Source organism: Pelodiscus sinensis, chromosome 12 (assembly GCF_049634645.1).
Source record: "Pelodiscus sinensis isolate JC-2024 chromosome 12, ASM4963464v1, whole genome shotgun sequence".
NCBI classification, from domain to species: domain Eukaryota; kingdom Metazoa; phylum Chordata; order Testudines; family Trionychidae; genus Pelodiscus; species Pelodiscus sinensis.
In genome coordinates, this window is record NC_134722.1 from 46,532,012 (window position 1) to 46,550,212 (window position 18,201).

General features: G+C 49.9%; 1 protein-coding gene across 3 annotated transcripts in view; it reads left to right on the forward strand.

Annotated features, from left to right (window-relative positions):
• The first annotated feature begins 821 nt into the window (after window positions 1-821).
• ZDHHC1 (zDHHC palmitoyltransferase 1) overlaps window positions 822-18,201 on the forward strand; it is a 35,427-nt gene continuing 18,047 nt past the window's right edge. Inside the window, exons 1-6 of one of the 3 annotated variants that reach the window (XM_075940488.1) lie at window positions 822-1,028; window positions 9,037-9,255; window positions 11,121-11,296; window positions 13,025-13,126; window positions 16,137-16,261; window positions 16,783-16,941. In XM_075940488.1, the coding sequence (XP_075796603.1) occupies window positions 9,037-9,255; window positions 11,121-11,296; window positions 13,025-13,126; window positions 16,137-16,261; window positions 16,783-16,941 (781 nt within the window). In that variant the 5' untranslated portion in view covers window positions 822-1,028. The remainder of the gene's footprint in view (window positions 1,029-9,036; window positions 9,256-11,120; window positions 11,297-13,024; window positions 13,127-16,136; window positions 16,262-16,782; window positions 16,942-18,201) is intronic. The other 2 variants (XM_075940490.1, XM_075940489.1) reach the window with 2 other exon arrangements.

Here is an 18,201-nt window from a genome sequence, read left to right on the forward strand (position 1 = left end):
TCAAAGTAGGGGCAAAGGGGGAGCTTTTCAGGAAGGTAGGGATGTGGGGGTGTTGGTAGGCAGAGGCAGAGGGTGCGGGAGGTGGTGAAGTCAGGGGTGGAGGGGCTGCGGGTTGGGGTGGAGGGGATGTTGGGCAGCGAGTCATGGGTGAGGGGTCTCAGCGAGTAGAGGGAGTGGGGGCACTGGCTGTAGAGGCAGTGGGTCAGGCTGAGCAGAGTGGGGATCTCAGGGTGCGGGGCAGTGGGGGTCTCCGGGCAGTGGGTCAGGGTCTTGGGGCTAAGGTGGGTGGGGGTCTCAGAGCAGTGGGGAGGGTCTCTGGGGGGGGCACTGGCTGTAGGGGCAGTGGGTCAGGCTGAGCAGAGTGGGGATCTCAGGGTGCGGGGCAGTGGGGGTCTCCGGGCAGTGGGTCAGGGTCTTGGGGCTAAGGTGGGTGGGGGTCTCAGAGCAGTGGGGAGGGTCTCTGGGGGGGGCACTGGCTGTAGGGGCAGTGGGTCAGGCTGAGCAGAGTGGGGATCTCAGGGTGCGGGGCAGTGGGGGTCTCCGGGCAGTGGGTCAGGGTCTTGGGGCTAAGGTGGGTGGGGGTCTCAGAGCAGTGGGGAGGGTCTCTGGGGGGGGCACTGGCTGTAGGGGCAGTGGGTCAGGCTGAGCAGAGTGGGGATCTCAGGGTGCGGGGCAGTGGGGGTCTCCGGGCAGTGGGTCAGGGTCTTGGGGCTAAGGTGGGTGGGGGTCTCAGAGCAGTGGGGAGGGTCTCTGGGGGGCGGGGCTCAGCCCTGGTGAAACTGGTGGAGGGGGAGCAAGTGACGCTGCCCCGCCTGTAACAAGGCCCGGCGCGCGCCGCCTGCACGGAGCCATCCCATCGACTGCGCGCTTTGGTCCTTGCGCCGCGCCGTAGCTGTCGCCATGGAGACGGGCCTAGCGACCCGTCCCCGGGAGGCGCCTGGAGCCACCGGCCTGGCCCTGAGCGCGCCCCGCGGGATGAGGCCGGAGGGAGCGGGGTGCCGGGCGCCGCCTCTGACCGCGGGGAGAAGGTGAGGAGCGGCCGCAGCCTGGGGGCAGGGCCCGGGGAGAGCGGGGTCCCCCGAGCGCTTCGTCCGGCTGCGGAGGGCGGAGCCGTTAGGCGGGGGCCGTGGCCCGGAGGGAGCCTCCGCTTGCGGGTGCTGGGGTGGGGCCGGGAGGCCCAGGAGCAGGCGGCGGGCGGGGCGGCTTCATCGCCGCCCCCCCCCCAGGTCGGGGTGCGTGGCCGAGTCCCGGCTCCCCGCGCCGAGGCCCCCTGGGCGGGCCGACCCCGGCAACGGGACCGAACGGGGCGCAGGCTCCGGGCTTGGGGGAAGGGATTTGGCGTGTGAGGGGGGCTCTAGGCTGAGCCTGGGGCAGGCAGTTGGGGTGGAGGAGGGGTCAGGGGACAGGCTCTGCAAGGGAGTTTGGGTGCAAGGGGTTCCGGGCTAGGACAGGGGCTTGGGGTGGAAGAGGGGTTCTTGACGGGGGCAGGGGCTTGGGATTCTGGCTCAGCTGGACTCTGCTCACCTCAGGCGGCTCCTGGGGGGGGGGGGGGTGTCAAAGCTTCATTCCTTGGCCAACTTTTTTCTGGCAAATAGTTTATTCCCATTTCCGTGGTTAGTAAACATACAGGCTGTGTCTACACTGGCAGGAATTTCCGGAAGTGCTTAAAACAGAACAGTTTTCCGTTATAAGTATTTCCGGAAAAGGAGCGTCTACATTGGCAGGATGTTTTCCGGAAAAGCCCTTTTTCCGGAAAAGCATCTGTGGCCAATGTAGACGTGCTTTTCCGGAAAAGAGCCCCGATTGTCATTTTCGCGATCGGGGCTTTTTTCCGGAAAAGACTACTGGGCTGTCTACACTGGCCCTTTTCCGGAACAGTGTTCCGGAATAAGGACTTATGCCCGAGCGGGAGCAGCGTAGCTTTTCCGGGATAGCGGCTGATTTTGTACAGTAGAGCGTCGTTGCTTTTCCAGAAATTCAAGGGCCAGTGTAGACAGCTCGCAGCTTATTCCGGAAAAGCGGCTGATTTTCCGGAATAAGTGGCCCAGTGTAGACACAGCCACAATGTGCATGTAAAAAAAGCAACCAAAGGCAATGATCAACCAGTCTGTTGCAAATCTGGCTGGTCTGGGAGAGTGGGCAACCCCTGAGCAGGGCAGGGAGGGACGCTCACTTGCATCTCAGGGCAGCAGGTGGCTGGCATGGACCATGGGCTGGAGGAGAACTCAGGCGGAGCATAGGACGGCCGCATAGCTGGCCAGAGAGAACGGTAAACCACTGCTTCTCTCCAGCTGTGTGGCCACCCTCAGCTTCTCTTGAGTCCTTGGACCTATGCTCACCCTGCTGCTCACTGCCACCTGGTAAGTGGGGGCTAGGTGCAGCCCATGTAGTGGGGAGGGAGAAGCAGCCAGGAGCTGGGGCTGGCGGGAGCTGCCAGAACCCTGTCACTGAGCCCATGGGGAGGGGGATGACTGTTCCTAGGCATACACAGCCTAAGGCATTACTAAATTTGGGGCACCTAGTGACCCAAATGTAATGGTACACTATGTAGCTGCATATGCCCCGGATGGCCCTGTATTTAAACATACGTAGCAGCCTACACTAAGACTGCTCTGGTTGGTCTCTGATTTCTAAAATATACAACATAGTGAGTGTCACTGGAGGACTCACACACTATTTAAAGATTATGATCTTATTCTACAATTAGATGAATCAGTCTTTAGACTTGCAGTGAGACTCATATGGCAAGGGAGTGGCTTGCTTTTTCAAGGAATTTGGAGAACATTCCCTCTGTGGCTGGAATATCTTCATTTTCCTTTCTATTTTTAATTCCAAAATTCCGTCAGAGGTTTGCCAACTATGTTTGACCAAGTTTGTGGAAACGTACAAAATGGTAGCCCCTTTGCTTTAATGTTTATGCAAATAACTTTGATGTCCTCTGTTGAATTAATCAGTAGTTGAAACAATAATGCTGCATTACATTACATGGGAAAGAGCTAAATGTTTTTTTCTGGAGTGCAAGCATTTCATTATATTAGCATTTGAAAAGATGCAATTCAGTACTTTGATATAACAACTAAAAGGCACCTTGTTTTCTTTCAACATAACTGCTATAATGCACAGAAATCTGATTAAAATAATTGAGAATCAGCTTTCTGAATTTTTCTGAATCAACTGCAAGTATAGTAAATGAGATTGATGGGTCATCATTAATTAAATCACGTTTACTCAATTGACGCAACTGATTCCACTTGTTCACTTTGACTCTAAAATTGCAAGATAATTATAATTGTTTTGTTATAGTTATTAAGCAATTGTTGTCATTGTTAGTGCTAATCACTGATGACATTTTAAGGGGGATGTGTGTGTCTGGATGCTACTTTAAGTGTTCCTAATTTACTTGTATTAAGATCCTTTTTAACACTGAAGGGAAATTACTTCAGGAATTCATGCATGATTTCGTGCTGTCTGCCTTTCTTAAAGGAAGCTTTTATAATCTGTAATATGGATGCTACCAAACATCCACAGGAAGTAGAAAATTTTGGTAAAAGTGTTTCTGAAGAAGGATTGGTAAAAGGTTTATATGATTCATAGAATTTAAGGACAACAGGAACCATAGGTGATATTTCACAGGCCATGGAATTTCACAGATTCGCAAATTCTAAGGCCAGAAGGGGCCATTGTGATAATTTAATCTGAGTTGTATAACACACAGAACTTCTCCCTAAAATTCCTAAAGCATATCTTTTAGAAAATATTCATTTTTTATTTACACATTTTCGGTGACGGAGAATTCACCGCAATCTCTGCTAAGTTGTTCTAATGGTTAATTCCCGTATCAAACATTTACATCTTATTTCCAGTCTGAATTTGCCTAGCCATTAGATCATATTGTACATTTTCCTGCTAGATTGAAGAGTCCATGATTAAATATTTGTTTCCCGTGTAGATACCTGTGGGCCCCTGGTGTCTCAACACCCTAAAATGAATGGAGATTGCCTGTCTCCTAGAACTGGAAGGGACCTTGAAAGGTCATCGAGTCCAATCCCCTAGCCTGGATCAATTAACTGCCTTTCAATTTTTGGGTCCTCCTTGACAGTGACTAGCTCCTTTGTTTGCCCCTGCTGCTCAGAGCTTGCCCCAACAAGAAACTGACAAAAATCAGTGAGGTGAACCATTGTTCTTTGCTTTTCTGAGGCCTGATTTACACTCTAAAGTTAGGTTGATGCAAGGTAGCTTACATCAATCTACTTTTACATATACACTAAAATTTGGCTCCCTCCAATGTAACTTCCTGATAATACTGACTTAATAGCATCACTTCCCCAAGCAGCGTAGAGCCAAGATCGATATGTATAGGGAAACACAGTGTAGACTCTGCATTTCTTAGGCTACATCTTCACTTCTTGGAAGATCGACACTGTAGCGGTTGATCTTCCAGAGTTTGATTTAGCGGATCTAGTAAAGGCCCACTACATTGAAAGCTGAGGGCGCCCCTGACGATGCCGGTAGTCCTTGATTCGTGACGAGTAGGGCGTCTGCTCCCGTTGAGCTCGCACTGAGGTGATGGCGCTGAAGGTTGAATTAAGGTCCGTTGACTCCAGCTAGGTGATTAACATAGCCAGAGTTGTCTTAATTCGACCGTGCAGGTAAGTATAGACAAGGCCTTAGTCAATCGTGACTGTCCTCCACCAGCTGTCTCACAATGCCCCATACTGACCACTCTGGTCACCATTGTGAGCTCCACTGACCTTGGATCATGGAGACCAGAAGCCCAACCTCCCTATTAAACCTGGTGAATTTTTGCAATTCCTTTTCCTGATTGCCCAGCTTCAGGACTGCATCTAGCAGCTGTCAATTAAACACCTGACCATGTCAGCTACACAGTTCAGACCTGCTCCTGCTTGAAGTAGACAGGAGGTGCTGTATTGGATCTACTGGGCCTATGGGGAGAAGGGGCTGTGCAGACTCAGCTCCAAACGAGTTATCAAAACATGGGCTTCTGTGAGCAGATTGCTGAGGGAATACAGGAAAAGCAAGGACCAGCAGCAGTGCTGTGTGAAAGCCAAGGAGCTGTGGCAGGCATACCAGGGAGACCAACGATTAATTTGGTGCCAAGCTGCAAACCTACCACTTTTCCAGCATGCCACCCGCAGCAGAGGTACCACTCTTACCCTCCAGAGCACCATGGATGACGCTAAGAAGTCTGAATCACAGGTCTCTCCTGTGAATAGCGAGGAAGAGGAGATGGATGAAAAGGAGTAGTAGTATAGAGGACAGGTGACCAGCAAGCCTAGACCTATTTTTGACTCCACCACAATCCAGCCTGTCCCACCAGTTAAGCACAAGCAAGCCTAGTGCAGGGAAAGGAACCTCAGGTAGGTGTGTAGTTTAAATTAAAATGACAGGGATGGCACCTCCAAAGTCACAGGACACCTCTTTTGATTTTTTGTTAATTTATTTGCGCTAGAAGCGTTAGAGGTACAACCAAGAGAGATAGATTCGATACCTGCTTTTCATTCCCCTCTAGAGTTACAAGGGAAGCAGGGAATACAAAGCAGTTTGTTTATGTGTGTAGAGCTGTGCAGGGAATCCTCAAGAGAGATCTCGGTGAATGGAGATAGTCTGCAACCCTCTGCTGAAGGATTCTAGGGAAGGCAGCCTTATTTCTTCCACCACAGTAGGACGCGTTCCCACACCGCTCAGCAATAACTTCAGCAAGGGCTATTGCAATACCCAGTCTAGTAGCATGTGGTTTGGGCAGCCTCATGACACCAGTAGCAGCCATGTTCTTTCTGCCTTTGTTACACTCAGAAGTGCAATAGGATCTGAAATCACCCCGTCTGTGCAATTTAGTGCCAGTGTTCAGTGCTGTTGCCCTATACTACTAGAATAGCAGTGGGCAAATACTGGGCTGGAGCACATGACCTAGGAGGAGAGGCTGAGTGTTTTGGGCTTGTTTAGTTTGCAGAAGAGAAGAGTGAGGGGGGATTTGATAGCAGCCTTCAAATTCCTGAAGGGAGGTGCCAAAAAGGGTGGAAAGAGGCTATTCTCAGTAGTGATGGATAGCAGAACACGGAGCAATGGTTTTAAGTTACAGTGGGGGAGGTCGAGGTTGGATATTAGGAAAAACTATTTCCCTAGGCGGGTGGGAAGCGCTGGGCTGAGTTCTCTAGGGAGGTGGAGGAATCTCCATCCCTAGAGGTGTTTAAGTCCTGGCTTGACAAAGCCCTGGCTGGGATGATTTAGTTGGGATTGGTCCGGCTTTGGGCAGGGGGCTGGACTCAATGACCTCCGGAGGTCCCTACCAGCCCTAGGATTCTATGATTCTATGGGCCCTTGCAGCTCCCATTAGCTGCTGATCACTCTTCCCAGCCAATGGGATCTGCGGGAATGAAAGCTGTGGCCAATGGGAGCTGCAAGCTCCTGTACCTGCAGAAGTGCAGGTAAATATAGTGGCAGCGGCCCACCAGTGGCTAACCCTGGTGAACCACCACTGTCTTATTGCCCACCCTGTACTTAAATCATACAAATAAGCAATTCCCTCCTCATTTCCCTAACCCTTGGTGGGCCATACCTGCCATGGCTGATGCTGTGACTGGAGTAGAATTCGAGCAGAATTGGAATATAATGCTTAAACTTAGGTGAGTGAGTTCAGCATCTTAAGTTTTGCTCTCCGTAATGAATCCACTGACAGTTCCATTGTTAGGTGTTCTAGCTGCAGCTGCTGCCATTGCAGCCTTCAGGATCTCCCCCTCCACACCCACAGAGCACCTGAGCGAGATTAGGAGGAGAAGGAAGAGGACTTGCGATGATATGTTCCAGGAGATCCTGGAAGCCAGTGCTGCATCGGACAGTGAGCAGCAGGGCCTTGAGGATGAACATTCTGGACAGCTTGGAGATGGATGGAGGGGAGAGGAGAATGGTGCAAGGGGGAAAAAAGGGACACGCACCAGAATATAATGGGGATTCCGAGTCCGCAAACACAGATGCTGCAGATTCAGGTGGACCAGCAGGTTCAACAGGCCCATGCTTGCTTCCCTCTGCAGCCCATTGAGAACTCAGTATTCAGACCTCCCTGTGTCTCCCCTCAACATTCCACGTGGCATCCGGCACTAGGGGAAATGAAAGATTATCAGTGACACCTACGCTGACTTGTGAAAGCCACGGGTGGCCTATGAGGACTTGAAGGGACATGAAAGTTCTTTCCTTTCATTGGGTCTTTGTTCTCTTAAGTTTTGTTACATGTTAAATGTATTTCTTTTTAAATGTCCCTTGTTTTTCTTTCTGTGATCTTGCAACAGAATAAAAAGTTATTATCTGGAACACAAATTCATCTCTTTAGTTCACAGCACATGCGTGCTGATAGGCAGCAGTTCTGAAAGTGACCAATTACCTGTTACTGCACAATGTCACAACTCGCAAGATCATTCAGAAACTACATGAATAGGTGCATTGACAATGTTCCATACCCATATGTACAGCAATCCCTACGTGAGCCATACCAGGCTGCAAAAGAGAGGGCCAGAGAGAGCTCACTATAGCAATACATAGTACAGGCAGTCCCCAGGTTACATGGATCCCGACTTACAAACGGGGTGAGGCAACCCCGCACTAGCTGCTTCCCCCCAGCAGACCAGGGAGATGCGAAGCTAGCGCCTCCCCTCCCCCCCAGCAGACCAGGGAGACGCAGAGCAGCTTTTCTCAGCAGACACCTCAGCTTGAGAATAAAGGACTGAGGGAAGTGAGGTGTGGGAGAATAAAACTGAGCTCTGGAGAAATGTTTGGCTAGAGTTTCCCCTACAATATGTACCAGTTCCGACTTACATACAAATTCAACTTAAGAACAAACCTACAGTCCCTATCTTGTATGTAACCCGGGGACTGCCTGTAGTCTAGGATCTAGGTCACTGTTACAATGGTCTTTTCAAAGCCTCCCTGAACAATAGAGCTCCACTTGAAGCCCTTGTGTCTAGCTCTTCAGATTCAGCAGAAAAAATGCTCCATCTCCCTCCAGTGAAAACTTCTCCCATTTGTTTCATAGATCTTATGCAGGACACAGCAGGCAGCTATAAACATTGGCATATTTATAGCCCACCCCAACATATTTCTGGGTCACTTGGCCCCTGTTTCTAGGAGCCAGGCCTGGGCGGGGAGTAGACCACCACTACCAAGCTCTCCCAGGCAGCTGCTGCACTGCACTGAGCAGGACCCAAATTGTTAGAAGTGGCTCTCTTCAGCTCCCCATCTGAGCCCAGCTGTTAGCGAGAGCAGCCAAAAGTGTGGTGGGTATGGGTGGATGGCACAGGGGAAGAAAGACAGAGTGTCATCCTCTGTCTCTCTCTCACATACATGGGCTGGTAACGTGGGGCAGGGAGTGTGTGGCAGTTCTGGGCTGGGCACAGCGCTGGAGTGTCACTGGGCAGAGTAGGCACATGGCGGCAGTCATTTGACCCCCCCCCCCCACTTCAGATTGTGCCCCCGCAGTTTGGAGAAGTTGATGGGGCAGTCATCGATATGATGAGGTAGCAGAGTTCCTTTTGCTGAAGACAGCAAAATCCTTATAGTTAAACAGTAACACGGGGCAGTGGGTTGGGCTGCAGAGGGTCACGAGACATAGTTGCCATAGGCACTCGGATCCACCAGTGCCTCCGTTGCACTTCAGAAAAGGCGGGGTATTGGATTGGCAGGAGTTTGATATGTGTCGGGATCTGCTCAGTCATGGCCAAGGTAGCAGCAGACAGGAGTATCTTCATTACCATCTATTAGTATCTACAGGGGGAGCAAATGTTTAATACTGTGCTCTTCAATCTAGCAGAGAGAAGTCTAACACAGTCCAATGGCTGGAAGTAAACGTTCAGCAAATTCCTATGGGAAATAATGATTACATTTGTAGTCAACCATTGGAACAATCCACCAAGCATTGTTGATTCCTTCTGGCCTTGGAATCTCTGAACATACCTCCTGAGAATGCCGCATGCGACAGAAAGGAATTTTCAGGATTACCTTTTTGTTGTTCTTTCCCACTCTCTGTAGATGAACATCTGCAACAAACCTCCCAATAAGACAGCTCCGGAAGAGGTGGATGTGCCAACTGCTGAGGTCCAATCCCATTGTGTCCGAAGAAATGGCTGGAGCTGGCCTCCACATCCCTTCCAGATTATTGCCTGGCTGTTATATGTCTTCTTTGCTCTGATTGGTTTTGGAATCCTCGTGCCTCTCCTGCCTCACCACTGGGTGCCTGCTGGATACATTGTATCCTTTCAGACTGATGTTATATCCCAAACACACCTTTAACTCTGATGAAACAAGAGTGGTATTTTAAAATGTATGTGTAGGTACCCTAGAAAGCTCTGGAGACGGAAATATTGTGTGTGTCATTTTCCGCGTTAACGACCATAAACGATCATCATTGCCCTGGTTTATATAAAGCACTTCTTCTGAGACTCTTTCTCTTCCGCTGCTTTTCTAGTTATGTTATTACTAGAAGATTTACTTGCCTGCACTCAAGTAAGTTTTGGTTTTCTTCATTTAAATTGTCCTTGGGTGGGGCTGGGGAGGAGGGGACTGCCCTGGGGAGAGGGGACAACCCCAGCTCTCTCACCACAGCAGCTTGGGGCCCGGGGAGAATCATCTCTCCATGGCCACTGCAACTGCAGTGGGCACAGCTGGGGAAGGGGTGCCTCGACAACAGACACACAGACAGAGAAACTCTCTGAAATATAGAATAGAATAGACTAGAAAACCTCCCCAGCGTTGCCCAGGTCCTGCAGGGCAGGGGGCTGGAGGTGCGGGGGATGCTGGAGTTAGGGAAGAGCCTTGGGGATTGGGGGGGGGGTAGAGCAGGAGGCTGGGGGTGTGCAAGAGTGAGGATTAGGGGATGAGGTGGGGCTCAGGGCAGGGGGTCCTATCCAGGAAGGCTTTCTCTCTCCCCGGCCTCCCCAGCTGGCAGGGACTTTCTTCCCCCAGCTGGCAGGAGCCTTTCTCTCCCCCCTAGCCCCAGGCTGGCAGGGGCCTTTTCTCTCCCACCAGCCCCCCCCAGACAGCAGGGACCGTCTCTCTCTTTTCAGGCCCACCCCCCCCAACCAGCCATCAGGGGCCTTCCCCTCCACCCCCATCTGGCAGGGCTTTCTCCCTCCTCCTCCCTTTTGGTGCTGCACTGAAGTATATTTCTAGTGAAAACATCAAGTTTATTATCGGAAATTAAGCAAGGTGCTGACCCTGAGTTGAATCACACAAGCTGGTGCATAGTCTGCTCCTTTGAGGAGAGCAGACCTCGTACTTCTGTGGCTGTTTGGTCACTAAGGGACTGGGGAGAGGCATTTGGGGGAAGAGGTAGGATGGCTGTAGAGACCTGGAGCCAGGAGCACAGCCCTGTGGGTCTCTGTAGCCACCCTGCCTCTTTCCCTGAGTGTTCCCGCTCCTCCCCCTGTCCCTGAGACTGAGCTCTGCACATGAGCTATTTGCAGAGCTCTGGGAGGGTGGTGAGGAGTTGCTGAATGCAGGCCCAGCTTTTCCCCATGAGTGCTCAGCCTGGGCCGGGAGCACCCATGGGGATGCCAGGCCACAGGTGTTGCCGGGTTAAAAAGTCTGGACTGTAGCGGTCCAACCTGTAATTCTGAATAAGGAAAAGAACCTGGTGGCATCAGAGTCATGACTGTGTTATTGAACTTCATTCTGAAAGTTGGGTTCTGTGAGAGAATACGCATGTGACCATTGGTCATCCCTTTTCTGAATGGTTGGGATAGTTGTCGAAGGAACGCCTAGACTCCAGAGAGGGGCTGCTGTGCACAGTCCACCCAAAGAAGGACAGACAGTGGCAAGTAAAGTTAAGTGGTTTGAAATCTCTGTCACAGAAAGGAAACTGTATCATTGGACTCCCTCCCACGTTCGCAGAAGCGCTGTTCCTTCAGACCTACCTCAGTTTGCCTGGGGAAAGGCTAACTGGGAGTAAGATGGGCAATTCTCTGTCTTAATGGGGAGCAGATTTTTGAGTGATACTGTGATCAGCTACATGAATCTTTCTACTTGCAGATCATAAATGGCTTGCTTGTGTGTATTTACTTAATTGATGATAAGCTGAATGTTCATCTCAGCTAGTCCTTAGCTACGTTCGTCAGTGTCCAGGAGTGTTTTTTGTCTGCCACCTAGTGGTTCATTTCTCTGCAGTCTCCATTGATCCAGCTGATGCCAACGTGCGAAAGAATAAATACCTAGGGCAGCTGGCCACTTTCAGCCGCAACCAACATGCTCATGTCATTGAAAACCGCCACTGCCATGTCTGTGATGTGGATGTGTAAGTACCACCCACGGCCCTCCCTTTCTTTTCTTCTTTCTTCTCCATCACTCTTAGGATGGGATGGGAGGGGAACCCTAAATCCTTTGCAGTGCTTTTTCTGTGACGGTACTGCCCAGTACTTAGTACTAGCACATCCAGACACAGTACCAGCACCTCCAGTCAGAGCTCAACAACTTTTCTCCTGGAGTACCGGCACCTTTTTAAAAAAAAAAAAACAATAAAAGCACTACTTGTGGGTGATGACTTTGGGATAGTAAACCGAGCATAATGTGCTCCTCTCAAATTCATGGCCTTAAAGACTTCTGAGCTCCTCACTGTGTGTGTATCTGTGTCTCTATTTTTAATTAAGCTCCTACTTTGGGGGAGGGATTGCATTAGGTTTCATTCTGTGTTATTTGAATCCCAGACAGCAGCGTGTATTTCCCTGGCCTGTTATGCAGGAGGTCAAATTACATGTGGTCCCTTCTGGCCTTGGAATCTGTGATTCAATGAATTTATTTGTATTTTGGATTCTGGGCAGATACCAGTTTGAAGCTGGATATATTTCGTTTGGGAGACATTAAGCTTAACATGTGGTAGCAGAATTTGTAATGAGGATCACAGACTGAAAGCATTTTAATTGTCATTCCCAGGTTAGAAAGATCTAATCTTGGGGAAAAGGCCTCAGAAACAGCAGATTTGGGAATATCTAGCATTATGGCCTGAGAGAGGCCAGCCCTGTGGAATTACAGGGTTTATGCAGTTCCCATTGATGTGGGCTGAAGTCTTTCCCACTTCACTGGGCTATGGAGGGAGATTTACCATATTTGTAAAGGGGATTGTGTCTTGGAGATAATGATTCTTATCATTTCTATAGTGTGTCTAGAGGTCCCCAAGGAATCAGGGCCCCATTGTGCTAGATATCCACAGGCAGTAAAGAGTTCCCTGCCTTACACAGCTTGGCGTCTTTATTAATGGGTGGAGAAAACAAACAAGCAGGTAGGGATAGATGAAAGGAGTCATGTAACAACAGTAGGAATGCTTTTTCGTGTAGACTAATGTGCACAGTGTAGCTCGTTACGTGCTATCAACTGGCTACACTAAGTAGGATTGAATCTCATGGAGGGATTTAAAGGAGGAAAATACGATGGGGCTTTGCTTTTGTAAATGTTGTGACCAGTGCGCATGGGTTATCAAGGGAGTAGTTCCGGAAAAGTGTTTGCTAGGTCATCTCATTGTCTCTGTCACTGTATTTGTGGGCAGAGCTTTGGCCGATGGCAGGTGGCGAAAGAAAAGATTGGCATGTTAGGACGAAGAATGAAGCAAGAAGGGGTAATTGCATTGTTTCATGTGCTCAGCCCAGGAGCAATGCTAATGCAGGGAGAAGGATACAAGCCAGAAGGATCCAACTCAAAGATGTAGCTGCAGTGAGCCCATGGGGCAGTGTAGGGCAGAGTAAGTGAAGGGCCTGCGCCTGAGAGCAGATTGCAAGTAACAGGAATTGAGAAGGTGACTAGAACGCGTCCAGAGGGCTCTAAGCAGCTCTAATAGGGGGCTTTGTTTTAAAGGCTCATTGATTCAGTGAGAGAAGAGAGAACAAAGGGCATTTATCTAAGCTAGTTTTCTCATTGCGGCCCAGCCCTCCCCTGAATATGCGTTTCACAGGAAAGGCCTGTAGCCAGATGATGATGAGTTGCTGTTGTTGTTCTGGTTTTATCTGCGTTAACGTGACCTTTTCTTTGGCAGAAGCTCCAAGTCGAAACACTGTGGAACCTGCAACAAGTGTGTTTGTGGCTTTGACCATCACTGCAAATGGCTCAATAACTGCGTGGGGGAGAGGAACTATTGGTAAGGGTCCAGCACTCTGACGGCAGGGCAAAGCCATCCAGGAAGTGCTAGTACAGGATTTCTCAGCCTTCCTCACAGCTTGGCCCAATTGATACTCAGCTTCCCAAACCTACCCTAGACTGAGATTGCAAGCTTCTGGGAACTCATTCTCAGTGCAAGAGGAGAGCCAGAAGAATTGAAGCCATCTTAGGTTAGGATAGATTACTGCTTGTGGCACCCAGACAAGGGGAGTCGGTCACGATGCTCCTGCTCTAGACTTGGACTCAAGGGTGTCATTAGTACATCTGCTCCAAACCTCTGCTCCGTGCTTAAACCTCTTGTAAGCAACTGATCCTGATGCAATAGTGCCCCAGCTGTGATCAGCAGAGGTCCTTAGGCACGATCACCTCTTCGTTAGAGGGAAGGAGCTGCTGGCCTGGTCTCACCCTTTCCCCAAGGCCCAGAATAGCCAGGTGTGCTGCAAAGACCACCTGGTTGAATGAACACTGGTGCCAGGACTGAGGCAGATGGGATGTGCCTGGCAGAAAAGCGTGATGGAGATTTTCTAAGGCATAAGGGAGGTACCCAACTCTCACTTACTTTTAGTCGGCAATGGCTACCTATATGCTCCTTGTGTCTTTAAAAATCTCCCTCTGATGTGATAGGGCCACGAGATTGGTGATCGGATGATGTGTGATAGGGGGAAAAGCCTGGTGTTTTGGATGATTTGTGGATTGTATGTGTGATGCTCTTGTAATTTTAAATGTATGTCGAGGGTACTTTACCCTAGACATGATGCATCTTTCAAATCAAAATCAAATGTTCATAATTGCTTTTGTCTGTAGTGTTAGGAAATATTTATTGGAATCGTACAGGTATCCCTAAAAGTTCTGAGGCTTGTTTCAGGGGTTGATCTGGTGGTTATTCTAACACCTCTGTTCTGCTTTAAGATGGGGCAGTGACAGTTACGTAGGAATATTTGCCCTGTTTTAGATCAGAAAATGTTTTGTGACCCTTCCCAAAGGACGGGAGGGAATTATTCAAGTAGGCTTGGGCAGAAATGCCGAGCTTGGTCAGGAGTTTAAAGCATTCTGCTTTCTCACGCTTGTCCCCAGGCACTCGTGCCAATCTGTGATGCTCTGCAAGGGGCAGCAGCAGGGAAAGCAGAAAAAACACGTGGTGGTTGTCTGCTGTGAGTTCACTGAAGGCCAGGGACTCGCGGAGCAGCCAGAGTAGGAGCGTGTTGGGGAGGCCGAAGGAAAAGCAATGGGACTTCTTTCAGTAATCTGTCTAGGGAACTGGTATCTGTGTTTTCCAGCCACAGAACTGAATGTATCATTTCAAAAGGACTAAAAGACCTTTAGCGTTGTGGGGCAGATTGTCTATCCCATTCAGCTCCCTTTGTGCATAAATAGAGTAAAGAGAGTGCAAACTACCCACAGCTCTCCTGCTGAGATCTCTGTGGGCATACAGCTGGCCAAGATAGCTCCTTCCGGTCTCCCAACAGTTCCTGGTGCAGTTGGCAGGAGGGGCAGTAACTGATGCACGTTGAGCTCTGGTTGGTCTCAGCATATAGACTTTCTTTATGGCAGCATTTCCCAAAGTGTGGTCTGCAGCCTAGTACTGGTCCTTAGGAAAAAAAATACTGGTCCTGAGAAAAATTACTGTGCACGATCCTATTAATTTGTGTGACGACGTAGCAGCATCCCGCACTGCCGCGTGCAGCGGCACAGCCCTCTTGAGAGAGAGCCTGCTGCCACGGCATCTCTGCTGGGCATGCTCCCGGGCGGCAGTGCTAGCTCCAGCAGGCGCTAGGACCCAGGGAGAAGGCCGGGTGCCGTGCGCATCGACGCAGAACACCCAGCACCAGACGCAGCCAGGGGAGCCAGTGCTGGCTGATAAAGCGGCCAGGATTGGGGCCAGGAGAGGGGGCGGAACAACCCGCTGAACAAGTAGGGCCAGTGACACAATTCATTTGCATATTCATCATTTGCTAAATGAATATGCAAAAATTCAAATAAATGTTACCAGTCCTCCAAAAGTTTGTGAATGGATTTACTGGTCCCCAGTATCAAAAAGATTGGGAACCACTGCTTTATGGCACAGCTGAGAGCTAGTATGAGGTAGGCCAGTGCAGAGGCTGTGCTGGGGCTGAGGCAGAGAATCAGGAAGCTGTAACTGGGGATTGTTTCTGAGCTTCTCCTTTTCCTCACTTCTGGGTTGCAGGTGGTGGATATGTGAGGGAGGGTGACCATCCTGTGCTCAGTGCAGGAAATGGAACAGCCAAAGCTAGTCTCTGACCTCGTGAAGCAGTAGATAGGGACTAGTAGCCTGGTGCCCAGGGAGAGGAGAGCAGCTGCTCAGAATGGCTTCTGGGACCATAAGGAGAGTAGGGGCAAGTTTAGAGCCCTACCAAATTCACAGGCCATTTTGATCAATTTCATGGGTGTGAGTGGGGTCAGGTTTACATTTTCAGATGTTTACACCTGAATTATCAGGGTGTTGTAACTCGTGTGTCCCAACCCAGGAGGTGGTCTGATCTCCCCCTCCCCATCCCCCAGCAGCCTTGCAGGGGAAAGGCAAGTCCTGTCCCTCCCTAACTTGGCAAGGATTCCCCCAGGAGCAGGGGAACATTGGACCCAACTCCACAAGCTGCAGGAACCTCTGAGGCTGCTGCCCCGGACTGGAGGTTCCTGTAGCAGTGGGAGGCACTTGGCAGTGGTTCTGCCCCCTGACTAGCGTACTCTCAGCAGCAAGGGAGGAATCAGATTTCACAGGGAAGGGTGAATTTGATGTCCGGGACATGTTTTTCAGTCATGAAACTGGTAGGGCTCTGCTTATCTAGCACCATCCCTAACGGTATCGGAGCACCACTCAACTTCTGGCATATACGCAAAGCAGTTCCCGGTCTCTGTCTTTTCCCTCCGGTCAGTAGAGCTTGGGCTTTATAAGTTGGCCTGCATGAGGTTTTACTGAAGGAGTTTTGCATTTTGCTCTGAGGATGCTGAGGCCCATTATGCTTCCTTGGCAGGCTCTTTCTGAACAGCGTGGTGTCTGCCATCCTCGGCCTTCTCCTCCTGCTGCTCATTGCATTCTATGTCTTTGTGGAGTTCTTCACTAACCCCATGATGTTGCGCACCAACCAGCACTTTGAAGGTATCTGGCCACACTCTGGATGGATGATGCGTCCCATCCACGCATCAGCTATAATGCTTGGGCTTCAGCTGTTCACTGAGTTCCGACTCCTCTGGTCCCTCACATGCAAGAGCAATCTCCAGCTCTCTATCCTGCTTCAAACTATTATGTGACTACAACCATCTCTATGACCCAGTAGTTCCCTCCACCACCCAATGATTTTGCCCTCCAAGGGGGTTCTTAGTCAGCCTGCAAGGTCCAGAGACATTCTGGGTCTTTGGGACAGCAGCTTTTGTTAGCTTTTCTTTAATGTCTGACACTGTTTCCCTCCCGTTCCTTTGTTTTCATTCCTTTATCTTTTACTGCCCATCTTCGTTCTCTGGCCTAGTCACTTTCTGTCTCCACCAATTAACTCCTTACTTTCTGGGCTGACCGCTTCTCCGCCCCACACCTGTCCCCACCACTGAGACTTGTTAACTCTACCTCCCTACCGTGTGCTGTTTCTGTGCTTTCATTTCATGTGTTGTGTTTCTCTTTTTCAGTTGTAAAGAACCACACGGACATCTGGTTTGTGTTTCTACCGGCAGCTCCCATCGAGACCCAAGCTCCAGCCATTTTGATCTTAGCTGGGATGCTCATTCTTCTGGGCCTGCTGACTGTGATCCTGTTAGGCCACCTGCTGATCTTTCACATCTATCTTAGTAGGTATCGAATTCCTGCCGCACTGCACGGGCCCCTCACTTCTCTCTTCACTTCATGCCTTGCACCCATTGGCCTTTCACCCGCACCTCACACGCAAATTGTGCAAGAACATCAAGGAAAGAGCAGAGGTTTTGGTCATACTGTGGCTTTCCTGCCTCTTCCTAAGCTTGTGCTTTAGCCCTGCCTTCTGCAGGATGAATAGAAAAAATCCTCGCCTCTTACTCCTTTTTTCGCAGTTTTTCTCTACTGTAAGTGTGATTCTTTTGGTGCAGTTCAGAATCTAGCAGGGAGAAAAAGCTCTGGTTGTAATGAGAGAGCACAGCACAGCACCTATTGGTCCCTCCGGCTTGCAGGTCTGTACATGAATATTCATGATATCTTGGAGATCCAGATTAGTCCTGGAGTTCTTCTGTGGTAGAACAACTCTGTGTAGCTCAGAGCCATTGGCTAAGGGATTCTAAGGCTCAGCTGTGCCTAAATTCTCTCTAGGAACCATCATTGCTCCATCTTTCTTTGGGTGGATGGAGAACTACCTACGGTACCTCTCTGAAAGGAGGGATTGAAGCCACTAATGAATAAACTCCCACCGCTGCCAGGTTCCCCCAGGTGGGTGAGCAGGACTTGTGATTAATAGTCTCAGAGGCAACTGATAGATCTAACAAAAAGAGCACAGACCCTTGTTTTTCCCATGGAGATCACCAGCCAAGGATACTAATTCTCTCAGTGCTCTACCCAGCTTTGAGTTCAGCTGAGCTCCGAGTTACCCTGCTGCAGCCATTTCAATAGTCTTCTCCAGAACCACCTCACAAAGAGGGTTTCAGACTGGGCAGCAGCTCCTGAGTCCTTACTTCAAGGGATGGCTTCTTGAATTTAAGGCTGGAAGGAGGCACTATGCTCTCTAACTAAACAGTTAACAGTTTGGAGGCTGTTGGTTCCTGTAACAACACAGGGCTTTTATTCACATAACAGTAACTGACTCTCTTGCTAACTTTCAGCCTTTTTTCCCATTAGGAAGCTCTACTTCTTGGGTGTAGTCCCTGATGATCACTGTGCAAATGGCACAGTGTTTGCCCAAAGTGAGACTGGAGACAGAGGTAGAGGGAAGCACAGTGGAGGGGCTTCTCATTGGCTCTCTCATATGCTGCCTCATCCCAGAGGTGCCTTCAGTTTAAAAGTGTCGGTGGCATTGAAAGCCTCTCTGAGCACCCTTTCATCAGTCTCTGCCAACCGTGAAGCGGACAAGCTTTTGCCTGTCATGA